Genomic DNA, 18,201 nt, shown 5'->3' on the forward strand with positions numbered 1-18,201 from the left:
GGCATCGTCACCCCGTCGGGCTGGGCATCATCACCTCGTCAGGGACGGCATCGTCTCGCGTAAACGTACACGCCTCAGGACGGAATCCTACACACACTTTCCTTCTACCGCGCCCGCGTAAAACGCATCAGGCCAACGGTCTTCTGACCACGTCAGGCATCGACACCTCGTCAGGCTGGGCATCGTCACCTCGTCAGGGACGGCATCGTCCCGCGTAACGTACACGCCTCAGGACGGACCTTTCCAACCAAACCACATTTCCATATCCTCGTTCCACTCAAACCACACTTACGCACGACCAGCAACCACATGACCCAACACAATTCCACATTGCACGCACAATTCACAAGTCACATACACTTCGCAAATATACATTCTCACCATGCAAGCACACCACACAATCATACACATATAACACGCGATCCCAAAGCACAATCACACGTTCTTGGCATGCGAACATATTGCGCAATCGCACTGCCACACCATCACACCTCACGGCCACACACGTGACATATACAACCACACGTACACAACCCGAAACACAATCCCAAATCAGCAAACTACCACAAATCGCACAATCACGCACAAATTTCCATTCAAGGCACAATCCCAATAATTAATCGCACAAATTAATTCCAATCAAACCTCAACATCACAGCCCTAATCCAAGCTCCCTAAACCTCAAAATTCTTCGCCTAATCAGTCCGCAACTACCAAATAATCAGTCACTCAAATCAGTCCCGAACAGCCCCTAAAAAAGTCACAAAATCGCCTAAACCGGGTCCAAACTGGGCAGTTGCACAGTGACAGAAATCTATTTGAAATAAATAGTAAACCAACTCCAAAAATTATGAAATTTGAATATATTGTACAAAACATCTCAATGAACATTTTCCGTGAGAACTCGAAACCCAGTTCTAACCGTAAACACCTCGTTTTAACACTCAAAGTCAGATGAAATCCGGTTCGCTCAGACAGCCCCTCAGGCCATCAAAATACAACTCATTTGGTACCCAAATCATTTTGGAAAATCTTGAAATTTTTATGTGTTATAGCCACAAATGTCCCCAACAATTTCCATGAAGGAAGTATTTTGAAAATAGGCCTGGAAAAATTTATAAAAATTCGAACAGACCCGAAGGTCGGGTGAACAGTAAATCGGGCAGTTTTATTTCGGTCCAAAGATGGACTTCCGAATGGAATCAAATGATTTCCAAAAATTCCCAAATTAAAATATGTTATACTTCAAGATGTTGGGAACAACTTTCATGAGAAACCTTCCTCAAATTCGGGCCACACAAGTCACAATAAAAATAACAAAAACCAGCGACGCAGCAGCAACCTAACTGGAAATTAGCCAACACACACCACCGAGCAAACCAGCCATTAAACTCACCATAAACCGAGCCCTAAACAAGCCTAACAATACCCGAGGTCCTAGGCGACATTTGGGGAGGTCACTTACCTAAGAAAGGCGAGACGAACGGGCTGGATGGGTGGCTGAAACGGGCGGAACAGCAGCAGCGGCAGCAGCAATGGGAGGAAATGGCTAAGGAAGAGAATGAAGGAAGAAAGGAGGAGGAAGAAAACGTGGGGAAGGGGCTGCTGTGGGTGGTCTGGTCGAATGGGGCTGGGAGGAGAGAGAGAGAGAGAGAGTCAGCTGGTCAAATATGACAGCCCCAAGTGCCACGTGTCGCGATCCTACGCACTTTGACCATTTTACCCTTGATCCGACGGTCTAGGTTTAACCCAATCCAATAATTGAGGGGCAAAATTGTCCAAGGCCCAATAATGCAGCTAAAAAAACCAATAATAATAATCCCAAATAATTTCCCAAAATTCGGAACTGAAACGGGCCCAGGGGCAAAATGGTCATTTTTCCGGTCCCGGGGCGAAATTCCAATTTTCACACATACGGGTTCCATATGGGTGTGGCCAACATAATATGGCGTCGGAATCGTGAAAATAGCTTCTTAAGCCCTCGAAAATCGACTGCAAAGTCCTGAGAATTAAAATATTACTATTTTTCACTTCCGAGCCAAAATTCCAATTTTTGACCGAAACAACTCTAAATGCGCGTGGCCACCCCAAAATGACACTAGCCTCGAAAAATAACCTCAAACGACCTCAAAATCCAACATCGGTGTCCACGGGGCAAACCGTAATTTTTCCGACCCGAACCGAAATCCATTTTTTGCGAAATGGGTAGCCCCAAGGTTGGCCAAGCCAAAAACGTCATCGGCCGCTCAAAATTGTCACTTTCAAAATTCTCGATTCCCGGGCCCGAATTCCAAGAAATGACTAAGATCGAACAATCGCGACTTTAGCTTATCTCTGGCTAACGGGTGGATCATTGGGATTATGCGCTCTCGACCCGTGACCAACACTAAGTCAAATTACGTTTAAGTTCACTTTACCCGGGACGACCTCGGTTGTCATATAATTGCGAGGGTCTGTCACTAGTGCCCTTCGGACACGATCAATCAAATAGACCGGTCTCGGTTGGCTCAAAACATTCCCTCGTCAATCCATATGGTCGAAGATCGAACCCAGGTCGAGTTCTTTGGTCGTGCGAACTCAATCCCGTAATGGCCTTACCCCTAAGGTTAGCACCCCGAGAATGCGCGGGTCCTGGGTGAGATCTCATTATAAGTGCATTGGCCAAAATATTCATTTCTTAAATCCCAGGAAAAGGATAAAAAATTCAGATTGTTACACTGGTGATATTCTATAAGCCCTAGTGGTGAGCTTCTCCTATCTTGAAGTCCAATATCCTCGGATGGTGATATTCTGTAGGCCTTGGTGGTGAACTTCATCAATGCCGATCATGATCCTTGGTTGGTGGCGCGTCCTGTATACCTTGGTTGTGGTTGTATTTTATCCTACTTTTATTCCATCACCCATTGACATCCATTCCAAAACACTCCGATTCCATCGACATCACTCATAGTGACATTTGCTCATCCCGCAACCGCATTAGTCATGCCATGTGATGAATACCTTTGCCATGTTCCATCTATCAGAGAGCGAACTCTCTTGCATGAGTATGTGTATAAGACTCCGGATAAAGACAGATATTCTACTGTCTAAACATGAGTTTCTACGAGGTTGAGAGGACATGAAGTAGTATGATTCATACGCGAAACATTATGGCTTGTGTAGCCTGATATTGATATGGCTTGCGTATCCCGTAATGGCTATGTAGTCCGATGTGTCTTGTGTAACTTATGATGTGATATTATGAAATAGCATCATGCGGATGTACAGTAGTATATTTATCTTCGCTAATGTAGAGGACACTTATGATAATTGGGCCGAGAGGCATGACCAAGAGGTATTTATGATTTTGTTCCCATGTGTTGGTGGTGATGATTTCTAGTTAGTCGAGATGGTCCTTGCCAATAATGAGTTGGGAATAAGTGAGCTATTATGTGATATTTGCGCATCAAGAGATTGATACATTCATTTGTGTGCATTTGAGTGCGAAACTAGATGTTAGCTCATGGCATCTATTTTATTCATTGCACAAATGATTATAATCAATTTATATAATGTATGATTTACCTCTTAAATGAACTTAAATAATATGTTTGAAAAATGTAAGTGAATCCTTGTTGTTTAAAGTAAGTTGATCTCTTATCACTATAGTGCGCAAGCGATGAGGAAATTTGACATTGGGTTAGTTAATGCTTGTAATGGCTTTTATGAATATTGTTGGTGGAATATATGGGACCTTGATAGATCTGTGAACCTATAACCTATGTTATGATACATGATCACAAAATACGAAATGGTTAATATGTTAGATTGGGACTGAAATACAAATTCTTGAATCATATACAATACATGTAGGTAGTATTCTTTGAGTGAACTAATTATTCTATGAGCATATAAACAATAAAGGGATAAGTTTAGTATGTATTTACTCTTGCCAAAGTGATTGGTTTTTTAAAAATTATAGTGATTCGTAAAAGTAATACGTGATAACTTGTTGGTTGTATTATGTTGTCGTGCTCCTAGGTCAAGTGGTAAGATATTTTCCTACCTTAAACCTAGAAAATTCATTTACATTAGATTAGCGCTTTCAAAGATGGATTGACAATTGGATCAAAGTGCACAACAAGAGTATGGGAGAACATTTCGTATTGGGAATCTTCGATTATGTATAGAAAAAAAAACGAAAATTGTATATTTTTGTTTGAGGTTAAATTATACGAAAAATTGAGGTCGTGACCACGACAACCTCATATTATAAAATCCTTATCCAACTTAAAAGCAGGAATGCAAATTCAACATGGAATATATTTCCATGATTTTGCCTCCTCCAAAGATTAGGTAACAAAGTCAACTTTGTTTTTTTTTTTTTATATCGGTTGAATCGTCACACACTTTGATTCTAGTCAGCTTTCGTTCATAGGCTCAAACTCGATTGTAAATATATATATTTACAATCTCCACTACTTGACGTTTACAAGTTACAATCATTTTACTGGAATCAACCTTGCCATTCTCCCATAGCTCCGCATTGGTTTCTCAACCAATAGAGGCGCCTTCCATATTTAATCTGCACTTGGAATTTTCTGTAATCGTAAATGGCAAACGCCGTGCCCGGCATGCAATTTGGCGAAGAGAAATGCTTACGTGACAATTCTTAATCTACTGCGAGAATAACAATATGTTTTGGGCCACAAAATATATATAAAATAATTAAAAATTGCTGTGGATTCCACTTTTTCAAGAATTTGTGGCTCATAACAAACTGTTATTTTAATAGTAGCCCAAAAACTGTTACACTAGCAAAGCCCATTTACGAAATCCTCAAGAGTGAGGCTTCGAGCTGTCTTTTTCAGTGTTTGTGCCCCTCCTTATTAGAGGGAAACTTCTAAGGACAGCACTTTTCATGAGGAGAAAATTTGTAGGCCGTCCCTTATGTCCAACTTCCTTTTAACGATATATACCATGTTTGACTGATTAAATTAAAACCTCAAAATTGTGATTGGTATGGGCTTGAGATAGTTTGCGCTAAGTGTCTGCTTAGTAATCCATTAACTTTCTCTTGGTAATTCATCTTTGGAAAGGGCGACAATGACGCTTTGAAAGTTGTCTCCGATCAGATAGGAATAGACGTTATGCTTCATGCAACCGAAGTTGAGTGATGCGTAGCTATGAAGGAGCTAGAGGCGACATGACTCGAGCTGAGGTCAGGCATGGAGCAGAGCTGGAGTTGGCGAGAAACTCGTGGAGTCTAAATTAATTAAAAGCATGGAATGTGCTTTAGCGATGTACGTTTATATTCGTTACAGCACTTGACCCTTCTTTCCCTTCTATTTATTAACCTCTCTGCCCATTCAAAGCATCGCCATCGCACCTGTCACTGCCCCCACACCTCTCAGGTGATCATATGCCATTGTCATCTTGTCGTTCTCGCTTTTTAGCTTTAACACTGTTTGTTTCGACTTTTAAGCTTTAGCCTCGTTCACGTTTCTCTTTCGCGAGAAATGAGCGAGCCCACCACGGAAACAAGCACCAGAGATCGATCTTACCGGCTCATAAGTTTTCGTGTTGCGTGGGCTTGGAGTGTTATAAATAGGTCACAAGGGACCTGCAGTTTATGCTCCCCACAAGCCTTCCTCCTTCACTTCACTCACTCCCTTGAAACCCTTAAACTTTCTCTGCTTTCTCACGTTCTTTCTTCTTTTTCCCTGCGCATGGAAATGGCCGGAAGCAACAGCTTCATGACCAGTTTACTTGCCCTTCTCGATCACGACAAGTTCATGAAAGATGTCGAGAGCAAGCCATGCTGTAGGACAGAACAAGTTAATGTCAAGTGTTACTTGAATCTCGTCGAGAAAATCCTCAACCAAGCCATGGCCACTGTGGATGATGTTGCTAAGAACACTCAGCCAAAGGTAGATTAGCGGGCAAGCAAATTCAGCAACATGCTCTAAGTCTCTTTTCCATTTACTTGTCAGTAGTAAATTTTCTTCTCAATAAATGCCAAAAACCTAAACCTAACTGGTTCATGGGATTTACAAGGTATTCCCTGGACTTTTAGGTGGCTAGCCTCTGCTTTCGTGCCCTTGAGTTACCACCCAAAAAAAAGAAAATATATTCAAAGTTTTGGATGATTAGTTTCCACGGTTAATTGGATTGTTCTTAACGCGTGATAGTTTTTCGTGGCAATATTTCTTTGCTTCTCAAATTGATTCCAGGTTTCGCTCTTGTCCAGCTAAAGTTTATAAAGATACACATTACATACTCTTATGTTCATAATATTTCATGATTAGGACTCACAAGCGAATTCATTTTTCCAGGGTGACCAATGTCAAAGCAAAAGCTCAACCTCGCTTTCTTTAGAGACATCTATTCCTTTGTCATCCACCATCAACGAACTATGCTATCAGGTAATCTCATATTGAGAGAGCTATTCCTCTCTCACAAATGCGGGAGCTCCAGACCTTTTTAGGTTTCTTTTTAAATGACTTGAAGATTAGAAAATTTGCATATTATATACAATTGATATTAAAGTAAAAGCTACCTTTTCTGCAGCGCTAAAATTGTTCATTTTATCAGAAAAAGATCAAATTAAATACTTTGTCGCGTCCTTTACTATGGTATCCTTCTCGATCTTGTTACTTCCCACATTCAAAGTCGAAAACTACGTACCCACGACAGATTACTTGCAAGGCCCGGACCAACGATGTGCACCAAACAATGGCATCGCTTTTCAACATGTTGTCATCCTTTTCATGGGATGCCAAAGCTGTGCTGACACTCCTAGCTTTATCAGTGTACTATGCCGAGCATTGGCGTCTCGCTCAAATTGAAGAGTCAGACGATCTTTTAAGCATAACGGCGATGTTGAGAGGGTCACATGCAATTGGTAAGTCCTCCAACACACAGCGGATCAAGGCTTTTGTGACGCTTAATAATCTGATCAAGGTGACTTTGGAGTTCACCAAGTGCGCTGTTGAGTTTATGAACTACTCCAAAGATTTTGGAGAATTCTCAGCATCAATCGACATATCAGCCCGTTTTTATTACATCATTGTCATCGTACTTGGCTGCTCAGTTCAGTTCAGTGGCTTGATTAGCATGAGCAATGAGTATGTTATAACCTTACCTTTGCTTTTGACTACCTTTGTTAACAGACTTGGAATTCATTCCAAGCTCTCTCTCTCTCTCTCTCTCTCTCTCTCTCTCTCTCTCTCTCTCTCTCTCTCTCTCTCTCTCTCTCTCTCTCTCTCTCTCTCTCTAACTGTTTCACATCAATGTTCAATATATTTCTTGATGACTTCAGGTTCCTAGGGCAAGATCTGTGGACCTTCTCGGACCGGGTCACGACAAAATATGAATCCTTCAAGAAAGAAGTGGCAAATCTCAGAGAAAAGCACTGTAAGATCATCATTTGTTTTCAGACAAAATGTAGTTCTCATCATGGGAGGAAGCGTTCATGCATCTCCGCCAGATTCCTTTTTGTGTAGCCAGATTTTCTCTGTCAGATCTATTTATGGAATTTAGCGATTTACATTATGCAGCGGAGCAAATTTCATATGAGAAGATTAAGAAACTTTCCAAACATTGTACTGATATTGTGGAGCTTATGGCTGCGCTGTTTTGCACCAAGAACGATTTTTCAACAGTTTATCAATGTTGCAAGAGGAAAGCGGTTAGCTTCTCAGCCGCGAAAATTTTCAGTGACCTTTGATTACTGGTCATTACCGTATATCAATGTCCCGAGAAGGGAATGCACATCCACTTACTAATAATTAACTGAATTTGAAATTCTTAAATATTTCTTTTGTTGGCATTCAAAATGGAAAAATAACAGCATGGTCTTTGATCACTACATGTTATAGGTAAAGGTGGAGAAGTTCAAGGACAAGATTGTGATGCTGCTTATTTCGGACTTGAACTTGTTGGATGAAGATCGAGAAACCCTTACCAGCATCTACAGTGAGTGCACCTTCCAATGTAGTAACTACAAAATTATGTGGGTTCCTATTGTGGAGGAACATCACGAGGTGATGCAGAAGAAGTTCCTGGACAAGAGATCTGAGATGCGTTGGTACACAAGCAACTCCATCGTCAGCAAGCCAACAGCAAAGTTCATCCGGAAGAAGTGGCAATTTAGGCAGCAGACTAAGGTTGTCGTGCTGAACCAACAGGGGAAGGTGGTGAACATAGATGCAATGGCGATGATACGCCTTTGGGGACAGGAAGCCTTCCCTTTTACGGAGTCAAAAGGCCAGGAACTCTGGAACAGGCAAGGGATCAACTGGTTCAAGCTCGTGGTGAACAACATGGTCTTCCCTGATGTCGAACAAAGCGTAAGTTACAAATGCAATATGATTTTGATTATCTAGACCACATTTTCATCACCCATCTCTAGATGGTCGGATCTCCCTCCTCTCAGGCTTCTAATTGGCGTGTTACAAATTTGGACATGCCACTTGCATATATTTTTACTTTGGTTCACATTTAGGTGATGCCGCGCAACCGAACAATCACAATCTAGTTGGAGATCTTCTTCCAAGTAGGGAAAAAAAGAAGACTCTAATGGTTTAGTCTTTAACACGCTCGACCGAGCACAAACTCGCACACTATTGGCAAAAGGAAGTAGAAGAAGCGTCTATTATTACAGACTTTATTTAAAATTCACCTGATCTAAAAATTTAGATACGTCTAACGTCACACGTATCGAATTCACGCAGGAATCATTCGCAAGATATATATTAAAAACTTTCTGATTTAATCAACTTATAATCTTGTCCTTTCAACATGGCCTGTGTCTTAATTGTTGGCCAGTTTGAAAGGGAAGAGCTCATATTCTTGTACGGCTCGGCTGAGGACACCCAGACTGTCCAAAAAATTGAAAAATACCTGAGCGAGATCAACGGCTACTTTGGCCCCTACAAGGCCCTCAACATCAACACCAAGAGAGAGAAATTCCTGACCCGCCTCGAGAGCTGCCTGTCCTTGAAGATGCAGGCCAGTTCGGACGTCTATGATTCCCGAGCACAGGAGCTGCTCGAGCTCTACACCAGTTACAAGCAGTGCGGTGGGTTCGCTGTCATCGCAAGAGGGTCGAGCGTGGTCATCAACACTCTTCTCATGGATTTCGAGACAGTGCTGTCGCAGCACCAGAAGTGGGTGACTCAGGCACAGGCTTTCGAGGCCGGCTTCAAAAGGTACTATGAGGAGGTCGTCAAAAAGCCGAGCTGCCACCGTTTTTATATCCCGAACGTAGTCGGCAACATACCGGAGTGCATCAAGTGTGCCAAGTGCTCTCGGTACATGAAGACCGCCGTTACCTTCGAGTGCTGCCATGGTGACCAGCCGATGAGGCCAACTTGCCCGACGCCTTCGTTTGGTGCTCATGGATTTCGAGACAGTGCTGTCGCAGTAGCAGAGTCGGTAACATACCGGAGTGCTGTTGCAGAACCAGCGTCGGCAACATACTGGAGTGCTGTCGCCGCAGCAGAGTTGGCAACATACCGCAGTGCATCAAGTGCGCCAAGTTGAAGACCGCCGTCACCTTCGATTGCTGCCACAGTCACATGCCGATGAGGCCGTTTGGCGTCAGGCAAGATGGCTTTTCCACTGCCATAGCAATGTTCTGGACTTCTGTTTACAGCTCATCTCCAGCAATATTTTTTTTTGTCAACTTGTTGCTTGCTTTCACATTCTTGATTTTCTCCACCGCCATTGACTTCCACAGCTCGCATTTCTTGCTGCTCCGTCCATCTAGAGTAGTCTAGATTGGACTAGAGATTTCTTTATCAAAAATAGATCACAATTTCCAACTGATAATATCGAGAGCTTTTACTGTTATTTCCATCTCCTACGATCATTTCCATTTATTCCATGACCTTCTTCTATTTGTTAGAGCATATAAATCTCAAATTAGGCTTCATCTAATAATTTAACCTTTTAAAATACTCGATAATTGTTTCATGAAATTTTACACAATCCCCCGTTCATCCCGTAGCTTGACGGATTTGGCCGACCCTAGACTCTCATTGTCGAAATATCTCAACCATCGTCGGTAAAATAAGATAGATCAAACATATCATGCATGGATATCCTGACTGTTTTTTTCCTCAAGGTCACACACAGCCAAGCCAAATCCATTCCAGCGTGAAGCTTTGTCAGCTTCTTCTCTTGGGCAAAATACACCGGATCTAGCCAAATACTTGATTGAAGGCAAATGTCTCGCCACACATGCACAGCTTAGTCCATATCCGGTTGTCCACTATGAACCTTGGTGACAACACATGCTCTCACGATCCCCAAAGGCGACCACAGCACACAGATAGAAACCGTAGCGACTCCGATCCAAAATTGGCTGCACTCGGTGCATTAGGCCCAGTGGAGCCAATAGGATGGATCACGTCGAGGCCATCCTAAACTCACACGATCCGACGGATCACCTGCACTCGGCTTATATGCTACAACAGTGCAGCCAATTAGTTAACATGTGAGTGAGGACTATTAGGGTTTGACGGCTCTGTGCTCTCTAGTGTCTTCATGAAGAGTGTCTGAACGTAGTAAATTGAAGTCCTTTGTTAAGTTTGCACGTATGGGCTATAGATTCAGCACTTATTTTCTTGTTAATGTGTAGCGATAAAACACTGTTTATAATGCTCCGTTTATTTTGTGGAAAATAAACGATTTGAAAAACATTTTTCTAAAAATGATCATTTGTATCGTTTGAAATAATTAGCCAATAAAAAATGTATTCATTATCAACAATAATTTATGTCTTTCCATTCATCGTTTTTGTAAGCAATAGGAGCAATCTGTTTTTAGAAAAAATGTTTTTCAAATTATATATTTTTGAGATAATTAAATTCTTCAATTAATTAAACCAAGAGAGCCTTACACAAGGTGTGATAATGCGCCATCTATCACCACATCCTTGAGATTGGAGTCCATATGCGGTCCACTGAGAACTTTTCATTTGTGATTCACTAAAGAAATCGCTCTCTAATTTCGGAATCAATATGTTCTATCTTGACTTGCACTATATATGTAAATATGACTATGTGAAGCCGGAAAGAGGGTAGAGAAATAGGAGGTAAAACAAGTCAGAACTTAAATAGATAGGTCACTCGCCACCCATAAGAATACACCTAAGGGACAAGAGCAACAAGAAAAACTTCTTGTTCTCAAGCCAAAGCTTAAATAATTTATGAATCAACCAAATCTTTTATTTTTATTTATCATAGCATGCTTATATAATTTGAGCATGGAACAACCCTCCAAGCATGAGTAATTTCCTACACCTATTGGAAAGACAAAACCTAATAAAGTCCTAGAAACTAGAACTTTGATTCTTGGGATAACAACAATGGGGAGTGCCATAACATTCGTATGGCGATCACTTGAGTGTCATCATTTGTTTTTTCTCACTTAAGGGTCACAAATTTGAAAAATCAATCACTTAAGTGCCATCGGCGATTTACCTCACCGGAAAATTCGACGTGGACATGGTCATCTTACATATCAGCATCGGTGCCGACGGGGATAATTGTAACATCCTGAATTTCGACCCATTTCCGGGATCCGCCGAAGTGGATATTATTTCTCATCTGATTTTAGTACGTCTCGCCCGGAGCTGGCCCCTCGCGGGATACTGACCAATGGGAAAGGCTAACTAGGAAAACGGTACGTGGACCGGGGACACTGTTTATAATGCTCCGTTTATTTTGTGGAAAATAAACGATTTGAAAAACATTTTTCTAAAAATGATCATTTGTATCGTTTGAAATAATTAGCCAATAAAAAATGTATTCATTATCAACAATAATTTATGTCTTTCCATTCATCGTTTTTGTAAGCAATAGGAGCAATCTGTTTTTAGAAAAAATGTTTTTCAAATTATATATTTTTGAGATAATTAAATTCTTCAATTAATTAAACCAAGAGAGCCTTACACAAGGTGTGATAATGCGCCATCTATCACCACATCCTTGAGATTGGAGTCCATATGCGGTCCACTGAGAACTTTTCATTTGTGATTCACTAAAGAAATCGCTCTCTAATTTCGGAATCAATATGTTCTATCTTGACTTGCACTATATATGTAAATATGACTATGTGAAGCCGGAAAGAGGGTAGAGAAATAGGAGGTAAAACAAGTCAGAACTTAAATAGATAGGTCACTCGCCACCCATAAGAATACACCTAAGGGACAAGAGCAACAAGAAAAACTTCTTGTTCTCAAGCCAAAGCTTAAATAATTTATGAATCAACCAAATCTTTTATTTTTATTTATCATAGCATGCTTATATAATTTGAGCATGGAACAACCCTCCAAGCATGAGTAATTTCCTACACCTATTGGAAAGACAAAACCTAATAAAGTCCTAGAAACTAGAACTTTGATTCTTGGGATAACAACAATGGGGAGTGCCATAACATTCGTATGGCGATCACTTGAGTGTCATCATTTGTTTTTTCTCACTTAAGGGTCACAAATTTGAAAAATCAATCACTTAAGTGCCATCGGCGATTTACCTCACCGGAAAATTCGACGTGGACATGGTCATCTTACATATCAGCATCGGTGCCGACGGGGATAATTGTAACATCCTGAATTTTGACCCATTTCCGGGATCCGCCGAAGTGGATATTATTTCTCATCTGATTTTAGTACGTCTCGCCCGGAGCTGGCCCCTCGCGGGATACTGACCAATGGGAAAGGCTAACTAGGAAAACGGTACGTGGACCGGGGACCCGATCGCGAATCGGGCGCCGATTCCGAGAAACGGCAGGGAAGTATTTTGGGCCAGTGTGGACCGATTCTGGGAAGGTGACGGATCTAGTTTGGCCAACGACGTATGATCGGATCGCGGGTGATTCTGCTCGACCGAGAGTGCGCGTGGCAAATAAATCCCGAACCTGAATCGAACGATCGTGACCCCTGGAATAATCAATAATTCCTTGCGCTATCCCGGTAATCGAGACCGTCACGACTCGAGTGACCCTAGGTCGATACGCGTAACCCCTAAACAGCCACCCGTCAGTAAGAGGCTCTAAAATTCTGAATTGAGCAATTTTGATCGCCAAATTGGACCCGAACTTCGATGTCGAAATTCTATGGGTGTTTGCGACTATTTTGCAAGGCCAACGTCGTTTTGGTGTGGCCACATACATTTGGGGCTAGTCCAGCTGAAAATTGGAATTTCAGCCGAAATTGGAAAAATTACAATTTTACCCCTTTGGATTCCGACGTCGATTTTCGAGGTCGTATGAGATTATTTTTCGAGGCCGATGCCGTTTAGGGTGGCCACGCATATTTGGAGTGTGTACGGTCGAAAAATGGAATTTCGACCTGGAAGTGAAAAATTTACTATTTTGCCCCCCAGACTTTGAAGCCGACTTTCGAGGGCTTAAAAGATTATTTTTGCGAATCCGACATCATATTATGTTGGCCACACACATTTGGGGTTGGTACGATCGAAAAATGGAATTTCGACCCGGGACCGGAAAATTACCGTTTTGCCCCTAGATCCTGTACTGGGTATTCCGAATTTTGGATAATTTTGGGCAATAATTGAGGATTAAAATAAGTGAATAAGGAATTGGAATTATTGAATTACCCATTTGCCCCTCAATTATTGGATTGGGCTAATTATGGACCGTTAGATCAAGGGCAAAATGGTCCGAGGGCTAGGATCGCGACACGTGGCACACCTTTTTGACCATAAAAGACCCCTTTGACCCATTTCTCTCTCTCTCCTCCCATTTCCTCCCCCATCAGCCGATCATCTTCCCCCTCCCACGCCACTTCCTCTCTTTCTTTTTGTTTTCTTTTGGTTTGGCCGTGAGAGGCCCCCGCCGGAGGAACCGCTCGTCGGAGTGCCGTCGCGCGCGAGAGGAGCGCCGTTCGCCGCCACCACCCTCACCGACTAGAACCTCTGCCGTGAGCTGCCGAAACGCCGCCGCCGATTTCGCCGTTTACCGGCAATCGACCGCCCGTTCCCGTCGATTAGAATTTTGGAGAGTGTAAATAGGTTTGTGGAAATCCTAACCCCTAATTAGGATTATGTGCACTTTGGACAAGTTTTAGGGGCAATTAGTGGGGGCTGATTTGGGCTGATGTTGTGGTGATTTTAAGGGCCTAAGGTGATGATTTAGGGATGGTTTTAAGGCTGTGGAGACTTGATTTAGAGGTTGTATGGGTTGGATTTGCTTAATGGTGCAAGATTAATGATTCTCGGATTACTGATTTTACTGTACCTTTGCGCTTTGTTATTTTTTTTGTGATCATTGTGGGCCGAATCTGAAGAAGTGTTCATCATGAAAATTGTTCCCAACATCTTTAAATATAACATACTTTAATTTGGGAATTTTTGGAAATCATTTGAGGCCATTCGGAAGTCCATCTTTGGACCGAAATGAGTCTGCCCGATTTACTGTTCACCCGACCTTCGGGTCTGTTCGAATTTTTATAAATTTTTCCAGGCCTATTTTCAAAATACTTCCTTCATAAAAATTGTTGGAGGACATTTGTGGATATAACATATAAAAATTTCAAGGTTTTCCAAAGTGATTTGGGTACTGGATGAGATGCATTTTGATGGTCAGGTGGCCTGACCGGACGGGTTGATTTTTGTCTGACTTCTAGTGACAAAACGAGGTGTTTACGGTTAGAACTGGGTTTGGAGTTCTTCACGGAAAATGTTCATTGAGATGTTTTGTACAACATATCCAAATTTCATAATTTTTGGAATTAATTTAATATTTATTTCAAATGGATTTCGGTCACTGTGCAACAGCCCAGTTTGGACCTGATTTTGTATATTCCCGGTTTTCTCTGTGACATTCCGAAATTTCCGCCAATTGGATATTATGAAATAACTGAGTTTTATGAAATGTGCTCGCAGTAAATTCTCGTCCGGAACTGATCATTCCTGGGAATGCTAACCATTAGGGAAAGGCTAATAGGGGAATTAAATTCGCGCGACTAAAGAAAATTCAACCGTGAATGGACTTCGACCATTAAATCGCGTAAGTGATATTTTGAGCCACTGTTGGCCGATCCAAGGATAGTTAGGGGTCAGTTCGCCACTGTCCTAGTAGTGGATCGCGGGTGATTCCATAGGACCACGAAACGACGTGACGAATGATTCCGAAATTATACCGAACGATCGTACCCCTCGGATCAAGTGATTGATCTTCACGATTTTAATGACAACCGAGGTCGTCACGCACCGAACGGACTTGCACGTGACTCGATTCAGTATCAGTCATGAGTCGATTCTACGAATTTCCCCAGTAAGCCGCCCGTTAGCTCGAGAAACGCTCGAGTTGCGTTTAATAGAATTTAATTATGGAATTTTTGCCCAAATTGGACACCGGAAAATTAGGAAGTCACGCCGGAAGGTTAGGACGACGTTGCACGTGACACGTGTGAATTTTTGGTGCGCTCAATTCCTTCGGAAAAATTCGATTTGGACAAGAAACGGAGAAAGTGACCAAAATACCCCTAGGATTTATTAAAGGGTATGTTTTAAGGGTAAAGGGCATTTTGGTCATTTCTGCATTTAGTCAAAATTTACTATTTAGGTCAAGAATGTCATCTTTCTCACCTCATTTTTCTATTCCTTTGCCGTGAAACACCTCCCCCAAAATTGCCGTGAGCTCTCCCTCTCTCTCCCGTGAATTTCCTTGGCCATTCTTCTTCGTGCCAGCGCCACCGCCGCTTGCCACACCGCCGGACCGCCACCTTGCCGTCGCCGTGCCGCCCTCCAACCTCACCGTCTCTCTCTCTTTCTCCTCTCTTTCTCTCTCTTCCCGTGACCCATTTCCGGCCGTGCAAGACCACGCCGCCGCCGGACCGCCGCCGTGCAAGCCGGAAACCACCGTGAGTTGTTCGCCTTCGCCGTAGAGCGCCACCGCTTTCCGTTCTAGCCGTTTTAGCCTAGAACGCGGTAAGTCATACTCTAATCCCGATTTAGGATTTTGGGTATCGCCGAACAATTTGATTTTGGGTGAAATTGGACTTGTGCGGGTGCGAAATGTTGGGGCTTTAGACCAGGAATGTGTGGCGGGCCTTAAGGAATTAATTTGGAATTTTTGGAGGACGATTTGAGGGAATTTTAAGCTAAGAATCACTGTTCACGAGCTGTGATTCACTGTTCACGAGCTGTGATTCACTGTTCACGAGCTGTGATTCACTGTTCACGAGGCTGTGATGCTCGGTTCGGGACGCAAGTTGGATTTTTAGAACCGGTATTTAACGGCGAGGAAGTCCCATGAAGGACCGGAATCAATTTGGCGTCGTTTGGTGGGAGAAAAATAGAAATTTATGTGTTTTACGTGTGTTTTAATTATAATTGAGTTGTGGTGGTAGAATTGTGTCTGCATCTGTGCAATGGGCTGGTGTAAATATGTTTGATTCGTGCACGTTTGGGTTCAATTGAAATGATTGCTCAATTGACCATGAGATATGCTGAGTTAGCCAACGCGGGTAAGTCGCGCCTAAACCTAATTTAGGACTTTGGGTATCGACGGGTAATTCCGGACAAAATCAGTATGAAATTAGGTGCGGAATTACATGGATAGGGAGTGGAAATTTTATGGCGGGCCTTAGGAATTAATTCGGGTAATATTTATTGGAAATTCAGAAAATGGGGGCTGCGAAATACTGTTCATATGCTGCGAAACACTGTTCACTGGCTGTGGATTACTGTTCACGGGGTTGTGATGGTCCGATTGGGATGCAAGTTGAATTTTTGGAGCCTAGAAATTATGGCGAGAAAGTCCCGTGAAGGATCGAAATTAATCTGACGCCATTTGGTTGGAGAAAATTGGCAATTTACGTGCTCTGGGCATGTTTGAATTATTCTGGATGGGGTTGATTTAATTGAGTATTTGTTTGTGTGTTATATGAGGTAACTCGAGGATGAAATGAGGATGTTTCGAGGCTAGAGTGAAACTGAATAGAGTGTCAGATGTTGTGGGATGGAATTGGCAAACTTAGGGCTCGATTTAAGGCCAGGTAGTGTCAGTTTGGTGTGTGGTAGTATGGTTAGATTGTGATGTTTAATAGGCATGGAAATGTCGAAATTATGCCTATGAACGTGGCTGTGATTGTGGGCCCATGAGCAGCCTTGTGTGTTTATTGAACTGTGGTTTGATGGATTGAAATGTGCTTGATTATGTGCACGCGTGGGCCAGATTGAATTAATTGTTGAAATTGGCCATGTCGAATGCTGAGTGAGCATGTTTTACGTGTTAATTGATGCGTGCACGGGCCGCGTGTGATGAGCCAGTTGATTGTGGTAAATGCTTGATGAGCATGTACATGGGTAAGAAAGAAAAGTGGTGTGGCTTGTGATTGTGGAAGTTATGTGAAGGTGTGTAAGTGCGAGAATGGGATCGGGCCGAGCATCATAAGCTCAGGCAGCGATCACGTAGGTCTGTTGCATTTGGCACAGGCTGAGGCTTGAAAAAGCAAGAATGAGAATCGGTCCGAGGCACGATCAGCTCGGGTGAGACCGGGATTGGACCGAGGCATCCTAAGCTCGGGTTCCAATCACGTAGGCCTGTCGCATTTGGCGCGGGCTGAGTTGGGATCGGGCCTGGGGCGTGTGATGCTCAGGTCGCAATTGGGGCCGGAGGCGTGAACGGGTACGCGGGCCGAATGTGGTGAATGATCGCAGTGTACCTGAGGCGTGTACGTTTACGCGGGTCACTGGCGAGTGATGTGGGAAGTGATGAGTGGCCGCAGTGTACCTGAGGCGTGTACGTTTACGCGGGTCACTGGCGAGTGATGTGGGAAAGAGGAATTGAGAACGGAAAGAATGTGTGCGAAATGAGAATTGTACATGCGTGTGTTTGCATCTGATGTAATTGTGATCGAGTGCGGGTGTGCGCATGATCAAGCCTGACCATATTAATTGATGTACCTGTGTTGTGATGATTTGATGTGCGTGAATGTGTGTTTGTGCTATTGTCTGGAGGTACGTGATAGCCTAGGTTGGGTTTAGGGGTATACTTACTGAGAAGTGTCTCACGGTTGTTTTCAACCAAATATTTCAGAACCCAAACCTGAGCCGTGAATAATCCGCCACCACCTCCAGTACGTTTCGGAGTTCCAGTGCATACAGAGTATGAGACAGCTGAGTTTCAAATGGGAGACGGGATGATGTGGAGTTAGATTCTGAGTGGATGCCAAGCAAGGGGTGT

The 18,201-nt window shown here is 42.8% G+C and overlaps 1 protein-coding gene across 2 annotated transcripts; it reads left to right on the forward strand.

Moving 5' to 3' along the window:
* Positions 1–5,600: 5,600 nt before the first annotated feature.
* On the forward strand, positions 5,601–9,851 carry LOC115677720 (protein SIEVE ELEMENT OCCLUSION B-like). 2 transcript variants are annotated; one of them, XM_056318045.1, is made up of 7 exons: positions 5,601–5,909; positions 6,288–6,404; positions 6,676–7,106; positions 7,301–7,395; positions 7,539–7,669; positions 7,860–8,330; positions 8,809–9,851. In XM_056318045.1, the coding sequence occupies exons 1-7, from the start codon at positions 5,709–5,711 to the stop codon at positions 9,523–9,525; spliced, it is 2,163 nt and encodes a 720-aa protein (XP_056174020.1). In that variant the 5' UTR covers positions 5,601–5,708; the 3' UTR covers positions 9,526–9,851. The 2 variants fall into 2 exon arrangements, with proteins under 2 accessions (XP_056174020.1, XP_030456795.1); XM_030600935.2 differs by having other exon boundaries at positions 6,315–6,404.
* Positions 9,852–18,201: the final 8,350 nt, after the last annotated feature.

Source organism: Syzygium oleosum, unplaced genomic scaffold, assembly GCF_021117445.2.
Source record: "Syzygium oleosum isolate NSW1041296 unplaced genomic scaffold, Sole_v2.1 Sole_v2.01, whole genome shotgun sequence".
NCBI lineage: Eukaryota > Viridiplantae > Streptophyta > Magnoliopsida > Myrtales > Myrtaceae > Syzygium > Syzygium oleosum.